An 18,431-nucleotide genomic window follows, 5' to 3' on the forward strand; every position below is an offset into this window, starting at 1 on the left:
CCCCTCCATACACACGCACACACACTCTAGCGCAGTGTTTCTCAAAGTGGATTCCAGGGACTCTGTGGGTTCCTTTAGGGGGGTCTAAATTGACCCATGCAATTATGTAGCCCCATATAGAACCTCACCGTCGCTGCATACTGTTGAGCTCCGAGATAAGGTCCTATAAAGGTATCCCAGGGCTGGTTCGGAACGCCTCCACGTTGAGTTAGAAAACACTTTTCCCGAACTTGTATCCAAAAAGTAAGCGTTGGGAGAGCGGTTTAAATCGCTTATTTAGTTTCAGTAAATTCAGAAAAGCCCCCGGCGTGGTCTCGCGCGGCCAGACTGTTGCCTAACGCGATTTGCAAATGCTCCCTGGCTACGCGAGACTACAGTACTGGCGACAGTTCCGGTTGAATGGGAAAACATTACAAAACTAACGATTTAAGCGATTGTTTCATGCCCTGGTGCATGTTTTATGTACCGTGGGATAGGAAACCAGTCTGGGAGCGTGGAACTACCTTTACTTTTTGGATACAATTTCGGGAAAAGTGTTTTCTAACTCGACCTGGAGGCGTTCCGAACCAGCCCTGGGATACCTTTATAGGACCTCATCTTGGAGCACAACAGTATGCAGCGACGGGTGAGGTTCTATATGGGGCTAGCAATTATGTTACTCTGACAGGGTACAAATGGAACCAAATTCATTTGAGTTAAGGGGAGACCTTGAAATTTGAAAGTTTGAGCAATGCTGCTAGGCTAGAGTATTATGGTCACACACTCACTCATTTCCACTCCATAAAGCATTGCAAAGTGATCCAGGTCCTCTGTTCACTGTTAGGTTTGTACATAATTCTAACTGGTGCTATATCTAGGATTCAGGATTGAGGTGTGTGTGTGTGTGTGCACGTGCGTGTGTGCGTGTGAGAGTGTGTGTGCGCGCTGCCTCAACGGTGAGGGCAACCTTTTGTGCAGCTTCTGCTAAGTTACTTGTCTTACTGTAGATGTACAGTAGGTGTTTATTACAAATACCCTTAATCTAAAAGCCCCTCCCTACATAATCTCTCTCTCTCACACACACACACACACACACACACACACACACGCACACACATATCACGCAATAAATGAAAGCAGTCTTTCCTAAAGAGAATTCTGTGTAGCTGAAACGACCACAACACGAGTAGCACTTATGTTTTGTGGATACATTGACTTCAATGGAAATTGATTTACCCTTTTCCCAGACAATGCCACAAGCAGTGGCTCGCTCCCCTGATAAATACCTGCCCCTGGTGCATTATGTAAAGGTGCTTTGTCATGGTCCCCCCCAAATGTCCATTGCCAGCATGGCAGCGTTTTCTCCCAAGCCAGAGCTATGAATAAGGCATTCTGCCTGTGTCCAAACCCTCGTAACACCTGCACTGCTTGCCTAGCAATCTCGAGGGTGAGTCATACTAGATCAGTGGTTCTCAGCCTGTGGTTCTCGGGACCCCCGGTGGGGTCCCCAAATTATTTTGGGAGGGGTCCCCAGATGATTAACTTAATGTGCAACGTTGTTTTTTCACTCCCCAGTAAACAAACCAACACAACGTTTTAAGTGTATAGAGGGTATCGGCACATTTCTAAAGTGACAATTCAAGGACTTTTTAATACTTCTAAAATGACAAATTAAACTTTGGCTAAATTGTCAAATATTAGAGGCAGAAAGTGTGAAAATAGCAGATTTACATGCTCACAACGCCTCGCGTTGTGAGCATGTAGATCTGCTATTTTCACAATAGAACCGTGTTATACAAAATGTAATGCTTCAACTCTTAGTGCTCGTCAGTTAAATATGATTTTGGGGGTAGCGGCCTGAAAAGGTTGAGAACCACTGTACTAGATTGCGTGCTGCCCTCGTGCGCCAAAAATAGCTCACAGTGGGTTGTGCTTGTAGATTTGACAATTTTTGATAAAAAAGGCTTCTAAATCCTTACAGTTTTCAGAAAAACCTCTGTTGATTCGGTGGTTCTCCCAACGTTTTAAGGACCCGTTTTAAGGACCTGCAGACTTTATCTCAAGGATATTTTGTTCCAGGGACCCCCCTGGACCTCCCCTTTAAATACGATTTTTCAAAAGCAGATTTACAAGGTCTTAGCGCAGCACTAAGGGTGCTTTTCAACCGGCAAAGAACCTTTTCGGGTTCTTTCTCTCGCCTATGGGATGAACCAGAGGTGAGCTTTTCCACCGAGAACCGGAGTTGGTTTCCGAACCGTAAAAGTTGGTTCGGAACGAGAACCACAAAATCCTTGGTTCCTCCGGTTCAGTCTGGTTCAATCTGGTGGAAAGGCAAGCCGGTTCGCGGCCGGTAGAAAGTTGGAACGGCACTGGTTCTTGAACCAAGGTTCTTTTGGTGAAAAAAGGCCCCTTTGTGATGCGCTATGAGCTTGTATATCTGTTATTTTTCAATAGCCAAAGTAATACAATTTACTTTTTTTTTGCTCAAATCTAAAATGCTTTCCCAAAGCAGGCATCAAAGGAGAGGTGAATTACTCACAGCCCCATCATGACACGTGCCAAAATGTCACCTGCTTTATATATACAGTACAGTACATACAGCATAGTCTGCCACAAATCTCCCACCTCCCATCCGACAAACGTGCCACAGTTGCGTTTTTATTTTTATGTATGATAAAGCACCAAGGGCTGCTTTTGCTGCCTACTCAGACCAAGTTGTCACCATCACCAGTAGGGCTGTCACAATTATTACATAATCATCTAATCTCAATTATTTGACATGATCGCGATTATTTTTCGTCATAATCGTTTCCTTCATATATATTCTTTTAAATGTTCTTTTTTAAGTATATAAAGTTTTCAAATATGTCAGTAATTTCTTTGTATATTTAGGTTATGTGTCACATCTTCCATGTGCAACTTCGAAGCCTAAAAGCCAAACAGAAATGTAATCGTCAACGACAAAAAACACAATTAAATCGTTAATCGCAATTATTCGAGTGACAATTAATCGTCATGAAAAACGTCATAATCGTGACAGCCCCCGTCACCAGTGAGTGGTACTGGGAAGTAACCGAACTGGCACATTTTAGCATGGATACCTGACAAATGTGGAGCTTAACAACCCTACCCCCCCACAGTTCCAGGCCAGTCAACGGTGGCTGTGTATACCAGGGTTCCCCAATAGGCGGCCCGCGGGCCATTTGCGGCCCGCGGGGGGCTACTGTCAGGCCCCCACCAACCCCAGTAATAATGGTGGTATCAGAGCAGCAACAACACTAGTATATCGCCGTTGTCGGGTGGAAAACCCGCATCTCAAAATGTGTAGGTTCTTTCGCAAAGTAAAGCCCTGCTTCATGAGGCCAGTGAAAACAGCAGATCTACAAGCACACAACGCTGTGTGCTTGTAGATCGTCTGTTTTCACTAGTTTAAATGTTTAAAATGATAAATGGTTTTGGACATACAAGATTTTCACCCGACAACAACGATATCTGAACAGTCGCTGGAGTAGCGGGAACGCCACCGTCGCCCCCTGCAATGTTGTGGCCCTCAGCTTGGCACCCTAGACATAATTTGGCCCTCGGGGAAAACTAATTGGGGAACCCTGCTGTATACCCTTGTGTTTGGACTGAGCGCTTTGAAGCAATAGACGGAGCATAGAATATGAAGGCTGGCGTTTTGGTCAATTTGGTGTCCATCTGAATCTCTGTTTTTGTTAAGTCTATACTAGAGTCGCATTGTACACCGATTGCACATGATAACGTGGAAACTTTTAAACGGAGCTCTGCATTGCACTTACCAAACGATTTGATACACATTGTGATTTGTACATAGGTTTAATTTAGGCTAACGGCATTTTAGACGATGCAATAAGACTTTATTTTTCTCTTTATGGGTTTATAATTTTTTTTGTGTGTGGTCTGTCTCCTTGAAAAGCCAAGGCATCTCATGTTATTACTGTAACGGAGTCACACGTGGCATATTATCCGAGCGACGCTCGTCTGATGAGACATCAAATAGTACCGTTGGCCTTGTTTCATCCTACTTGGCATCTCGTGCTATCATTGTGTACAGTATGTTGTGTTGTGCATGCCCGTTGATCTGTACATCATATACATTGTTTTTTTTTTTAACCACTTAAGCCCTGTTTTATACTTTGTCGGACGACGGTGGTGCATGGTGGAAAATAGCCGATCTACAAGCTCACAACACATCGCAGTGCGACATGTTGTGATTCTGTAGATTAGCTTTTTTTATGTGGTTAAGGCATATTCAAACCGATTTGCCAGTAGGTACCTACTGCCCCAACCCACACACACACACACACACACACACACACAGTTTATTCATTGTGGCCTTTGACCTAAACGCAAGACGGAGTGTAGAACCATCACTGCATCCAATCCTCATACCTGAAGCATGTGTTCTTCCACTCTTCCTAAAGCTACAATCCGTAACGTTTATTATGCCCTATACGGAAAACCAGGTCTCCACGTTGCTGCCGCTTATGCAAGAGGCTATCCCCGCTTGACCAGGGGAGATGGTGGCGTATGAGCTTCGGGCGGTACTACTTGTCAACGACCAGGTGTCCTAGCAGACACCGGGGGTCTGCATTTCTCAATGAAAGAGAAGGGAGACCACCTCCAACCATTGCAGACGTGCTATTGTAGTTATATTGTAGTAACATACTACCATACATATTGGTTAATATAATGTTTTATTAATTAAACAGATGGCATCCCCTCCCTTAGCACTCATCACACAGATCACTTTGAGATTTGCTTGGCAAATCTTTTTTACATTTTTATTTTAGGCTGTTACATTTATGTACAATCACTGAGACTTTTCCCCACCACGTACATTTGCATTGCCACGCAATATATTTCTGCTCATTATTTTGGTGTGAATTTGTAACGATTGTTTTAATGCCTAATAATTGAACATAAACTAAAACCTCATCGACTTGCTTGGTGGAAAATCTGATTGACGAAAGGAGTTAAATGTTTCATATTTATAATTGATTTGTATCATTCGACTTCTAGAGCATAACAGTCTAACTTCTGTTTTCTGTCTATTGTGATGGCTTTATTTGTTGATGTTGAATGTTAACTTTCAGAGAAGGAGATCAAGCTTAATTTATTTGCGACACGATGGCTTGTAGATCTGTTCTTTCTCGGCGAGTGGCACCGTCATACAACAGAGTATAAAGGACAAGGCTTTGTACAGCACACAACCCATGCAGGCATGATTGTGTGTGTGCTGCCATTGTTTAACTAGCATCTGTTACATGCATGTATCATGTACTATGTCATTCATTCTTACAGTCCTATCCATTTTGATGGTTTATACTTAATTATTGGCTACTTTTTCTTGAGAGAACCTGATGAAATCTGCAAACGTGAATCTGCAAAAAGAAGGGATGTATAAATGTGTGTAGCTCATACTTGTTATTTTTTTAAATTATGGCCTAGCCAATGTCAATTTATTTTATTTGTTATGGCCTAACCAATGTATTGTTTTAGTTTGTTTTTAAATTATGGCCTAACCAAGGTTCTTTATTTTATTTTTTATTATGGCCTATCCAAGGCCGTTTATTTTATTTGTATTATGGCTTAACCAATGTCGCGTTTTCTCACCACTTCTCACCAAAGTGCTTGTTTAACTTAAAGAATGGAGGAAGGTTGAACAACAAGGTCTGGAAAAAGACTGCCACTCAACTGTTTTAACGTCGGAAAGAAGAAATCCTTTTGAAACTGATGTCAATGTTTAGCCAAATTACCACTCTGCTTCTTTTACATGTCCCATTGTGTGTCTGACGTTAAGTGATAATCTAATCTTGAATTTTATATCCTGTGGATTATTACTGGAAGTACAAGATAAAGCCCGATTCATGCATTTGTCGCACGGCAGCGTCGCACATTAAAAGAAATAGCCGACCTAGGTTGGTTAGTTTCGGCATGCGACGCCATCGCGCGACAGAGCATGAATTGGGCCTAACCCTACTGTAGATCTAGAAGCAGTTGCTTCCCCTCCCCTCCTCACATCTTATGTTTTGACTGATGACATTTTACATACGTTTTAGTCAGTTTGTTTGTGTGGTGCAGTTGTACCCAGTTAAATAAATGCCTGCCTTAAAAGGTAACTACTCATTTTGTCACTTGTCATGCCTGGCTATACAATGCAGGACACTAATTCAAAACAAAAGGTATTATTAAAGACATTGTGCTGTGAAGAAAAGTGTACAGAAAGTGTTCAAATTGTTTATGTAGCCACACCCACCTGCTCATTAGGTATGCCTGTTGTCAGGTGGGTGGTGACCCAGCTGAAGTTAGCCACACGCACTGTGTTGTGTGGTAAAAAGGGGAGGGATGATATGATGTCATATCAGTGTATTTCAATCGGGACTCTTTCAGTTTTCAGGAAGTAACCCATAATACACAGGGAAGACGTTTGCATATAACGACACCTGGGGGTCTACTAGAGTAATGTTAACTCCATAGATGCATACAAAACAGAATAAGTACAAAACTATGGCACCACCTCTTTAAAAAATATTTATATTGCATTTAAAAAAAAAAAAGAAACAGTGGCTGCATATAAAAGATAATTTACAAATTTGACGTTTTACAATAATATTTCAAGTAGCAGAGGCACTTTTGTGTTTAACCATTTAAACCATACTTGGTTGACTGGGGTCCCCAAGGCCAGGGGTCTATACTTGGTCCCCTCCTTTTATCCCTCTACACAACAAATCCTTTCACTGAAAATGTATCTACAAGCTCAGAACACATCGCGTCAGCTTGTAGATCTATTTTCACAGAATGTTCGCTTACTATGAAATGCTCAGAAGAGGGACACTAGTATAGGGTGCGTGCGGTTAAGTCTGCATTGTGTTGATGGAATACTAAATAGAGTTAATACTTGATCAAAATGAAATGGTTATCTTCCAATTTCAGAGAGAAAGCATACATATTATACATTTTACAGTATTCTGTGCTGCTGAGGTTCTGCTAGAAATGAATCATGTTTCACACAGTTTGAAAGGTTATTTATACAATTTAAGAATTTAATCAAACATTCGCTCTGCCTGAAAAGTGTGCCTCCACTCACTTTGACAGCATGAAAATGAAAGTGTAAAAAAAACAAATTAAGATGGCATCGGTGATAAAAAAGAAGCCAAGCAATGCTTAGTTCGCACGTCCTCTCAAACCACACGTCCTCTCAAACCACAGTGAAAATAGAAAGAGCACCAGTTTCATTTGAGGCGAGGGCTGATATGAATAAGTGGGTTCAAGAATATTGACAGGGCCATATACACATACTATAACTAGCCAAAAATGCTAGTTGTAAATACTGTCACCCACATAACTGTTTGCAAAGTTGCAACACAATGCAAAACAATGTTTTGTAATGTGTTTAAGCAATTGGGACCATGACACACTTTTATAATTCAGATGGTTTCAACTGTTTATGGCTATGCTGTGCATTATTCTGAGATATCACTCATGCATATCAGCCCAGAACTAATATAGTCCATTATATTCTTGGATTCCAAGCATGGCCAAAAAAATCCAGAAGCTACATTTTGCACAGTGAGCTTGCTGCAAGTCAAACAGAGCACGCATCAGTAATCTTCTTAAAGTAATTATTGACAGGAAATGAAGCTTTGTCAAAAACCAAATGCTAGGAATAACTAGTAAAAATGGCATGTAGATGTAGTATGATTAAATTACACAATTATGTAATGGCATCGCCGAAGGAATATGACACAGAATAACCACACATGGTTGACAGAATGTTTTTTTTATACTACTGTGCGACAGATGCCCATCTACACTTTATAGTTCATTTAGATTTTGTCGCAGGACCCTTTTGCTCAACGTTGACATATTTTCAAGTGGAAAACGGGGGTTGAACTGAAGTGTATGTAGTGTGTGTCTAGGGCTGTCACAATTATTACATAATCGTCTAATCGTGATTATTTGACATTATCGCAATTATTTTGTCATAATCGTCAATGTTGAAAAATGTCCGAAATAGTGGAAATAGCAGATCTACAAGCGCGCGACGCGTTGTGAGCTTGTAGATCGGCTATTTCCACTATCAAAGTTATTTTTTAAGTAGTAAGTTGTCAAATATGTCAGTAATTTCTTTGTATATTTAGGTTATGTGTCATATCTACCGTGTACAACTTCAAAGCCTAAAATCCAAAACAGAAATGTAATTATCAACGACAAAAACACAATTAAATCGTTAATCGCCAATTATTTGAGTGACAATTAATCGTCATGTAAAATGACATATCGTGACAGCCCTATGTGTGTCTCTTATGCAGTTGACATCGTGGGGGCGCCAGGGACTCAGGAGGAGGTAGAGCGGCTGTTGAGGAAACCGAAGGTTCGCGGTTCGAGCCCCAGCTCCTATCATGGCTAGGGATGGGACGATGATCATTATTATCGTTTATCTTGAAGGAAAACACTCACAATAATCATATCACATAGATTTTTATATATCGTGGACTGGTCCTCCGTCATACGCTGGGGTCAATTCATCTTTGATCGACTTAAACCCTCTACAATGGTAAACATACCTGTATACTTGATACAGTTTCTTTTTCACTCTACCAAATCACTTTGCCAAAAGATTGCCGATCTACAAGCTCACAACGCGTCGCATTGCGATGCGTTGGGAGCTTGTAGATCTGCCATTTTTGGCAAACGTTCTGCCCCAGAATATGGATGCAGGGGTTCAAGTGGTTGATAGAAACTGGCATTTTAAGAGTATTAGGCATACTGTATTTTGATTATCGCGATATCATCGTAAATCGGGATTATTTTGGTCACAATATTATCGTGACATGACATTTTCGTATCGTCCCATCCCTACTCCTGGCTTTGTGTCCTTGAACCAGACACTGAACCCCTAATAACTGCTGAGCAGCTTGGCGCCTGAATGGTTGCCTCTGCTATGGGTGTATGAATGACAGGGGTTGACACTTAACGGTTGCCCGTGGCAAGCAAATAGAAAAGTTCGGGCAAGTGGAATTTGCTTCCAGATTGCCCGACGGGTAAGTGCATTTCGTCTTCATTAAATAATGTTGGCCATTGATGAAGAACAATGTTAGTTAGTTACAACCAGAAGTTTCACTCATTCTGTCTTTCAAACTGACTGTCTGACGCCACTCGGCTTATATCTGTTCTACAAGTGTAAATATTACCATTATTTTATAATGGACGATTTACTTTTTGGCAAGTAGAACATGACCCGTACTTGCCCGACAGGCAAGTGCCTCTGAAACCTAGGTGTCAACCCCTGACTGAATGGGCGAGGGTAACATTGTAAAGCGCTTTGGATATCATATATATATATACTGTATATATAAAAAAAGAAAAAGGTGCTACAGAAATGCAGACCATTTACATCAGATGAGATCACTTGTCCGAGGCACGGGTATACACCAGAGATGAGAGCAGCAGCAACTCGGGAGGTTTGTGTAACAGTATCAGATTGTCACTTCTCAGACCGTCGTAGTGCATCCAGTAGCCGTCGATCTGAAAGGCAGCGGAATAGTGATGCTCGTCCTTGTTGAAGAGTGTGGCGCCCTCCAGTGAGTACCTGTGGGACAGGCAGGCTTAGTTACTGTACCATTCTCTCAATCAGTGTGAACTGTGAAACCATCCTTTGAATTTGCAGAGCTCTGAATCGGTCTTGAGAGATTACTGTGGAAATGGCTTGCAAAAGCAGCAAAAGAAAAAAAGTGTAATCCATGAATTCTTCTAGGTTTTAAGACACCAAAACTATCTCTGCTGTCGGGCCGAAACCTCCAACTCCAGCTATACAAGCTCACAGGGCGGCACCGAGTGCCGCGCTGCGACCTTGTCGATCTGCTATTTTTTTAAAATCGTGAAATCTTTTGCAAATCTTTGAACTTTTTTTTTTTTAAAGCGAACATTTGCAACTCAAATATTTGCTTCTGGGGGTCCCTGGAACAACATATTCTGAGATGGGGGTCCACGGCCAAATACATGTAATTTTGGGGGTCCTTGACATGAAAAGGTTTGAGAACCACTGCTTTAGAAGAAGGATTTAGAAGACATTTATAGAATCAGATCAATATATTCAAAAGACTCACATTTGATCGATTTCTAAAAAGAAAAAAGAAAAATCTACAAGCTTGCAGCGCTGCACTGTGAGCTTGTATATCTGCTATTTTTCAATGGCTAAAGCATAGAATAATGGTTGGTGGTTCAAATCTAACATGACGACACAGATTTGCGTTCCCGGTCTAAAGCGACTTTGAGTACCATGAAAAGTGCTATATAAGTTTGATGTATTATTATTATTATTATTATTATAAATGGCTTAAGTTGAAAGTATATCCAACCTGTGCTGGGACAGAGCCAGATGGTATGGAACGTACGACAGCTCCTCTGACTTCCACTGCTGCATGTTGAGGATGACGAAGGGAGGAGGCCCGTGGCAGAACACCCTCTGGGAGAACTCCCTCAGACCGTCACACCTGTGATGATGGAGACCACCAGTACATTCTGTCAACCGGTGGTGTAAAGTAACTAAGGAGTCGGACATTTACTAAAGTACAGTACTTAAAGGACGATTTCACCACTTTTCAACCTATATTCATATAATTCAAATTCTTTTCTACTTTATCTGCGTCTCTTAGGAGGGCTGTGGGCAGTTCAGAAACCCATCATCTTGTGACATCATCGATGGGGAATCGAAGCTAATGGAAACTGCAGGCTTTCTATTCCTGAGAAGTTGCAATATTATAATGGCAGCCATCACGATAATAAAAATTTGAAAATAGCCGATCTACACACGTTTTGAGCTTATAGATCTGCTATTTTCAAACATTTTGTACTTTTGCTTTTAGTACATCAAATACATTTTGATGCCAATACTTTTGTACTTTTACTCAAGTAAATAGTGAATTCTAGACTTCTACTTGTAAGGGTCCACACACACAATACCTATGAAGGTGGATGCCCCATTCTGCCAATGCATTTCAATGAGAAAGAATCTTTTTTTTTTTTTGCAGAAATCCTCAATTGGCATGAAAACGCTCCATTCTCATTGAAATGCATTGGCGGAATGCAGATTCCACTCCCATAGGTACTTTGGTGTGGGTGCAGCCTAACAGAGTATTTCTACATTGCAGTATTAATGCTTTTACTTAAGTAAAACATGCGAGTACTTTTTTCCCAGCACTGCTGTCAACACAACTCCCAAGATGACACGGGAGGAGGAGTGGATGTTTTGGAATGATTTCACATGGCCCTCACCCTAGTTCTTTACACAGTAAGATCTTGGGGCAGAAGAACTCGTCGACCGCCGACTGGATGGGATCTCGGTGAGGCAGTTCATGAGGAGGGCTGGAGGTAGAGAGAGAAACCACATCAAAACCATCATTAAAGGTTTTCACACAAAATCCTGTGCAGTCTTTAACACAGTAACTGCACTAACTTTCAAATCCAACCATTGGTTGCAAAAGCCGACTTCGGGATATTACGTTTCTAATTGTAAACCGTAGTGTGCGGTTTGTGGCACCCGGCACTCATGCGAAAACTCAAATACAAATTCCCATAATCCTTCGGGAGATGACCGGATCAGGAAATGAAAACCTCCGTTTACAGCAGTGGATTGCTAGGAAGGAAAATGGATTTATCTCGTAATTCATCTCCAGATCACGCTCTTCTTTAAAACCATCCCTGGCCTTCTCTACGGACCATAAACACCATAACTTTTCTTTACCAGGTAAGAATAGACGAATCGGTGTCCGTTCCCGGAAGTAATTATTACACTAGGACGGTGGTGCATTCATGGAGCCTAAAAATTAAGGTAAGACGCTGAAAAAACCTGGCAGAATCGACTAAATTAATTAATAATATATCCGGCAATAGATGTGTTAAATGGGCGAGGGCGAGGAGGAGAAATCACACCGTGGCAGTTACTCTTAGTTGTCCGGAGTCCCCCATGGGCCTATAATAGGGCCCCTTCTATTTTTTGCTCTACACCAGGGCTAATCAACTTAAGATGGCTCAGGGGCCACTCAGCAAAATACCAAAAGTCCAAGGGCCGCAAGCCACGTTCCTATTTTGGACGTTTAGACAATACATTTTGTAACACACTACATGAGTAGTCTAGAAATTAAGGAAACACACAGAAAACAGACATATTTCCATCTATAAGGCCAAACCTCATTGAACAAAAATATTGTCGTGGAATGATTAATGATGAAATTATGAAGTTTCTTCTTTTGGAACAAACATAGCAAAAAAAGTCTTTCTAGTTTCCTCATGGTTTTGGAGAGAAACTGAAAAATGACATCAGAAATTATGTCCACACTGAAAGTAGACAAAACATATTTTTTATTGGTATGACCATGACGGCCGCCTAGACATGCTGCATAGCGCTGCTCTACACTAAATATCTTCGACCCAAAATAGGGACGATGCGATTCATATGGTTTACAGGCCCATCGATGACAGGACTCGTCACAAGCTCTGTGAACAAACATAAAACACCTTTAACAAAGTCTGCCCAAGCAGCTACAGTATGTCTAATGGATAAGCCACTGTCTAAACAGAGAATACTCTTGGTAAACAATGCCTTTATACGGGTCTAACAAGGGCCAGAGCAGAGGGGAAGTCTGTTGGGGACATGGCATCATCTCATCTCTCACCATTAGACAGCTGGACATGGTTTTGGAGAAGGCTAATTTGTCTAATAGGGCAGGAGGGAGACCCACTGGTTTAGACCAGCTTAGCCAAGCCATTAGTAACAATATCATTAACGAGCAACGGCTGATGGGTCCATTCTGCTCTTTAGGGCATGGCACTGTTGGTGTCAGGCCGTCTAGAACTAGGGATGGGACGATAATCGTTATTATAGTTTATCGTGATAAAAACAATAATTGTATCGTGGAGGTTTAAAATGACTGTGAAATTATCCTCCGTCAAGCACTGGGACCAATTCACCTTTTATTTGCCGAGCTGCAAATCTGGTACCATTTAAACCCTCTGGTAAAACTGACCTGGAAATAACTTACTTGATAGGCTTTTTTTTCACTCTCTACCAAATCTCTTTGCCAAAACATTGTAGATCTACAAGCTCACAACGTGTCGCTTGTGAGCTTTTAGAGCTACTATTTTTGGCCAAATGTTCCGCTCCAGGATAATGGATGTTGGGGATATTTTGTTTATCGCGATAATATCGTAAATCACAATTTCTTTGGTCACAATAATCGCAATCTGGGAACCACATCATCAAAGCAAGGGCGGCACCCACTCGGCCTGTCTCTCTTAGCGACTCTGAGGCTGTCTCGAGAGATTACAATAACCGTGACATGAAATTTTCATATGGTCCCATCTAGAACAGAGTCTGAGTCTGTGAGTCTCTCTCGCAAACTGCTACACCGATCAGCACCAAATTCCGTGTGCGCTCTGCCAGCAGGTGAAGCATGTAAATCCCCAAATACATTTCATGTATGTTTTACCCATTTTTTTAATATTTAACTTTTTATAACCTAATCTTATACTGGAAATCAAGTCAAAGAAAGGAGGACGGATTATGTTGAAACTGCCCATAATGTGGAGATGACTTTACATGACATCACAGATGGTAACCAGTAATGTCGCCGGAATGAAGGTCACCGGGAAACATGTCTGAACTCTGAAGGTAAACTTTCTGAAAAGCAGCAGTTGCTAACCTAATGTTGCTATTGATGTTTATAAACTAGGGTAAATCATGGTGATAGTCTTAATCTCACAGTATCACAAATGTTAATGCCGAGTTCAGACTGAAAAAGCGCACCGCTGCCCCATCCGATGTGCATTTCCGAACGCACCCCTCGTTTCCTGGGGACCTTCATTCCGGCAACTCTACTGGAATTCTCACAGATGACTGATGTTGCCACATGAGGTCCGAGATCTATGCTAAAAAGCCACGCCATTATTAAAGCCAGGGAGGGAGGCCAAGGATGGGAGGTCTCCTTTTGGAAGCCTCCTGTAAGGCCATCATGCGTCGTGCGCTCCAGCTTACTTGATGTGGATCGTCCTCTGGATGAACTCCTGGATGCGGGCCGGACAGCTCCAGTTGGTGCACAGGCTCTCCTGCATGGTGGACATGAGGTTCTCCAGGTTCATGGTGAAGTTGTCGTGCTCGTTGCCGAACAGGTCGATCTCCAGGGCGGCGTGGTGCACCGCCGAGCGGTACTGCCTCTTGGCCATGCGGTCCCAGATCCACAGCATCTTGACCGTGGTGTAGTCGTACGAGTCCATCAGGTACAGGAAGTGCTCCACAAACTGCTTGCCCAGGAAGGCGCCCACCTCCCGGGGGAAGCTCTGGTTGTCCCGCAGGATCACGTAGAGGATCATGAGGAAGCCGTCGATGGTGCAGGTGTTCTTGAGGTTGATCTTGACGTACAGCGGCGTGCAGGAGATGGCCTTGCGGCCGGCCCGGATGGTGTACACGCCTCCCCAGGGCAGCACGGGCCTCCAGAAGGACCGGTCCTCCTCGTCATTGTTGTTGATCGACGCTCGGATCTCTTCGAACAACGTCCTGGACCTGGGGAAAACGTGCGTTGTTATTAACTAGCTTGCAAAGCTGGTCTAGTCAGCCCATGATGTCATCCAGTATGCCAAAATGTCCTGATTTCTTACCATATATGGCTAAAAAGCCAAAAGTGTGAATTAGATATTATTATACCTTACCATTTATATTAATACATTTTGGGGGTAAACTATTCCTTTAAAACCCTTCAAAATCAATAGTTCTCAAACTATTTCGTAATTCAAAATTATTCAAAAAGAATTCTAACACTCATTTTCGAATAGCCAAGGCTAAAATGACACGGATGCTTTTCCGGTCTTACTGGGTTGTTAATTAAACCAAAATGTTTTGTATTGTATTATATTGTATCTATCATGTGCTACTGATTAACTGAGTAGACTACAATGGACCCCAATGGAAACAAGCTGGCCCCTGGAATTATCATTTGAGCATTCCTTTGACTGCACTACCAGTACTGTTAATAATCTTGATAATAAAGCATTACATCAATCAAATCAATAAAAAAAGAAAAGACAAAAATAAATAAATACATCTACAGTGCACAGTAAAATCCTCAATTATATCCAGTTGCACACCCTCACAGAACTGCAATCTGAAACTCGATTTAATGAATATAAAACGTTATTCTAAATAGTAACCTGTAGTAATCTGTGCACTTCGGCAGAGGTAGACTAGACCTTGGTGTCGGGTGGTTCACAAGAAGTAGCCTCAATCAAGCCTACTCTGCATTAAGCTCAATAATATCTCTTCAGGTCAATAAGAGTGTTTTCTTGGGTGAGTGGTTTGTTTCGATAGAGAACGAGGTTCGATTCTGAACACTAGGGACATTTAAATTCCGAGTGGGACATTTAAATTAACTCTAAATGACATCAGTGTAGTTAGTAGCAGGTCAGACAGAATTGACAAGTGTGGAGATTTCAGCCACTTTTTTTTTAATAACGACTGCCTCGTCAGATCTGGACAATCCTGGGCAATAGATTATGTGATATGACATTAATTCCCATACATAGGCCTACACAAGCACAACGACATAGCCTATGTACAACGTTCCCCCTCCAGAGAATAGACGGAGCCCTGGCTGCAGAATATAGCATTCATGCTAAGTGCTAACAAGCTATATAGCAAGCAACACCTCCTCTATACCTTTCAAACTGGAGACTCTCGTCATCAGTGTTGGAAATGAGCGATCTGAGGTCTTCAGTGTCGTTCAGAACACAGAATCTACTCTCCATGGCTCTCTGGGTTTCTTCATGACTTTCTACAGGAGGCTTCCCAGCCAAATGGTCTGATCCCGGTGTTTTATGGTTTTTTATTAATTATTCTTCTGTCCGATGATGATGATGATTGCAGCTGCTGCAGTTTCCCTTCTTGCAGTTGCAAGATTCAAAAGACGTCAAGTTGTAGTTACGCCCATAAAGCATAAACACTGGAGACGAGCCTTTCTGGATCCCATACCCTGGAGTAATGGTTCTCTAAGGATGGATCCCATACTAGGGAGTAGCCTGGCGAGACTGGGGAAAAGTAAGCTTTTCGGCTTATTTTACACAGGAACCACTTTATGTATCTCATATTTATGTATATCATAATCATATCATCAATAACAAAAGGATGGGGAAAAAAGCAGTCAATAAGAAAAAAAAAGTCTAAGAAAAACAGGTAGGCTATAATAGACCAAGCACATATTCAGTAAAAACTTTATAAAAAAACAAGGCTACATTTTGATGCCAATACTTTTGCACTTTTGTAAAAAATCATTCCCAGTAATTCCCGGAAATCAAAGAAAAAGGGGGGAAAAAAATCCACTAATTAGAAAATATATCTTTAAGTAGTGAAAATAGCCCCTAAGTTTGCATTGCCATTGGCATGTAGGCATTCTGGCATTGTTGGCAAGTTGCCATTGCCTACACGGTGGGATCTACTAAGGTGGAATCCATCGATCCATTCACTTTAATGCCTCTGCAGTTTGCAGATCCGACCAGCTAGCAAGCTGGATATCGGACGATCTGATGCGCTGTGTTATTGGCCACGGAGTTGCCAGGCGACCGAACTAGCCAATCCCCCCCCCCTTGAAAATATACCAGTCTGAACTTCTGAAGTTGAAGAATCTGGGTGCTGGACTCCACCAATACAATGCTGCCATCTGCTGGTCATTTGCTGTAACAGCTTCTATTCCTCACGTGGGCGGGATACAGAACTCGTGTCCTTATTGATTAACGGCGCCTGTCAATCATCTCAACAAATAGCAGTGGGCGTGGTGCTCTGGTTTACTGGGTTTACTGGTGCCACTAAAACGATCTCATCTCCCAATACCATTCATTTCCCCCATAGATAGACTTTTACAAAAACAATATTTACATTAATCAAGCCATCCAGGATCCTGTCTTAAAATAATTGATATAAATATTTTTGTAAAAGTTTATTAATTTTGTAGTGGCACCAGTAAACCACGCCCACCACTAGGCAGGGATCCAACGACAGCTCCACCCCTCCTCACCACGCTGCCCATTGGCGGAATGCGATCTGAAGTTACGCTCGAACTTTATATTCTGTAAAGTTTCTACGGTGACATTCAGGCGCAGGCAGAGGTTATCTGTGAATGGAGGAACCACAAATACGCCACTAGCGTAAGGGAAACACAACTTCACCAGGCAGCGTCTCAGAACTTGGTTGTGTTGCTTTCACAACAGCAGAGTGAAGAGTCACACACATCTGCATCTCACAGCAACACAACCGTCCCCATCCAGCTCAGGTCATCACAACCATGTCAGCTCAAATCATCAGTGGCAAAGAGGTTTCAGCGTAAGTTTATTTACTTTACTCATCCATTTTATTGCTAATAGTAGCCTACTTTGAATGGATGAAGCAGCTAAGTGAGCCATGTGTGTGTGGAGGGCTAACTCAACTGTTGCTTCTGATGTCAAGTTCTATATTATTATTATTACATTAATCAATTCACTCATTCAACTGTAGTCATCTTGGTATGTTAAACCTTGCTATGTATATTTAATTGGTTTAAACTTGAGTGACATTTCATTGATTGTTATGAGTGGCAGGCATTGTGTGCAGTGTGACCACGTGCATCAACATCTTATGCAGGATTCCCATGGGATTTTATATGCAATGTTTGTATCCTAATACATTTGACCGAGAAAGGAGCAAAAAACAACTGGACGTAAGACTAGTAGCATTTTGGCAAAGTTTGAACTGGTGCCATGCCCTTTGAAGTCAGGACAGGGTCAGATGTGGTCAGTGTTTGTGAAGATTAATCTGTTAGGCATTATGTAATAAGTTGAATATTGTGGCCTTTGCCCTTTACGCATGGCGAGTGATCTGTGGTGATGTTGACAGAAACTTTTATGGCAGTGTTTCTCAAACTTTCACATTTCAAGGTCTCCCCTATTAACTCTGACAGTATACAAATGTGTCCATTTGGGACCTGTATGGGTCAATTTAGACCGCCATAAAGGAACCCACAGAGTCCACTTTGAGAAACACTGTTTTATGGCATTCGACTCCGAGCTCATTATTTCCAAAACAATGCCTTCGTATTCCTATATTTCTCACTGCCTATTCAGTGCCTATACAGGCTCAGGCTTGTATAGGCACTGTGTCAAGCGTGTCAAAAGCACATGCACTTTCAACGTTTTGGAAAGAAGACAAGCGATTACTTTGATAGTGCAATCAAATCAGTGGCACATGCTTGTCACCAGACCGGATGGCCTGCTGCCAACTGCCCCCGGCCCTCACACTACCTATTAGGTAATTATTTAATGCTGGTGATGACTGACCAGTGGTCGCTTCATCACCTCCATCATGTAGGCTACAGTATTTATTTTGCATTTGTCCTACTGCTGTGAGTGCT

General features: G+C 42.0%; 2 protein-coding genes across 2 annotated transcripts in view; one reads left to right on the plus strand and one right to left on the minus strand.

Moving 5' to 3' along the window:
- Positions 1–8,760: 8,760 nt before the first annotated feature.
- On the minus strand, positions 8,761–15,832 carry dorip1 (dopamine receptor interacting protein 1). Its single transcript, XM_080750480.1, has 5 exons — positions 15,713–15,832; positions 14,039–14,563; positions 11,281–11,370; positions 10,365–10,499; positions 8,761–9,595 (listed from the first exon to the last, which is right to left on the minus strand). Exons 1-5 carry the CDS (start codon positions 15,799–15,801, stop codon positions 9,412–9,414), a joined length of 1,023 nt encoding a protein of 340 aa, XP_080606606.1. The 5' UTR covers positions 15,802–15,832; the 3' UTR covers positions 8,761–9,411.
- A 1,390-nt stretch (positions 15,833–17,222) lies between these two features.
- mthfd1b (methylenetetrahydrofolate dehydrogenase (NADP+ dependent) 1b) overlaps positions 17,223–18,431 on the plus strand; it is a 46,963-nt gene continuing 45,754 nt past the window's right edge. The window contains exon 1 of the mRNA XM_080751200.1: positions 17,223–17,368. Coding sequence (XP_080607326.1) covers positions 17,331–17,368 — 38 coding nt within the window. The 5' untranslated portion in view covers positions 17,223–17,330. The remainder of the gene's footprint in view (positions 17,369–18,431) is intronic.

This window comes from Nannobrachium achirus, assembly GCF_963921795.1.
Source record: "Nannobrachium achirus genome assembly, chromosome: 20".
NCBI lineage: Eukaryota > Metazoa > Chordata > Actinopteri > Myctophiformes > Myctophidae > Nannobrachium > Nannobrachium achirus.

Bases quoted from the DNA above. Each gene is read 5' to 3' on its own strand.
- dorip1 (XM_080750480.1), bottom strand. From the start codon at position 15,801: ATGGAGAGTAGATTCTGTGTTCTGAACGACACTGAAGACCTCAGATCG. The intron at 14,564-15,712 runs GTATAGAGGAGG...CGTTTTCCCCAG, and splicing joins GAGAGTCTCCAGTTTGAAAG to GTCCAGGACGTTGTTCGAAG. The intron at 9,596-10,364 runs GTTGGATATACT...CCTGTCCCACAG, and splicing joins CTGGCTCTGTCCCAGCACAG to GTACTCACTGGAGGGCGCCA.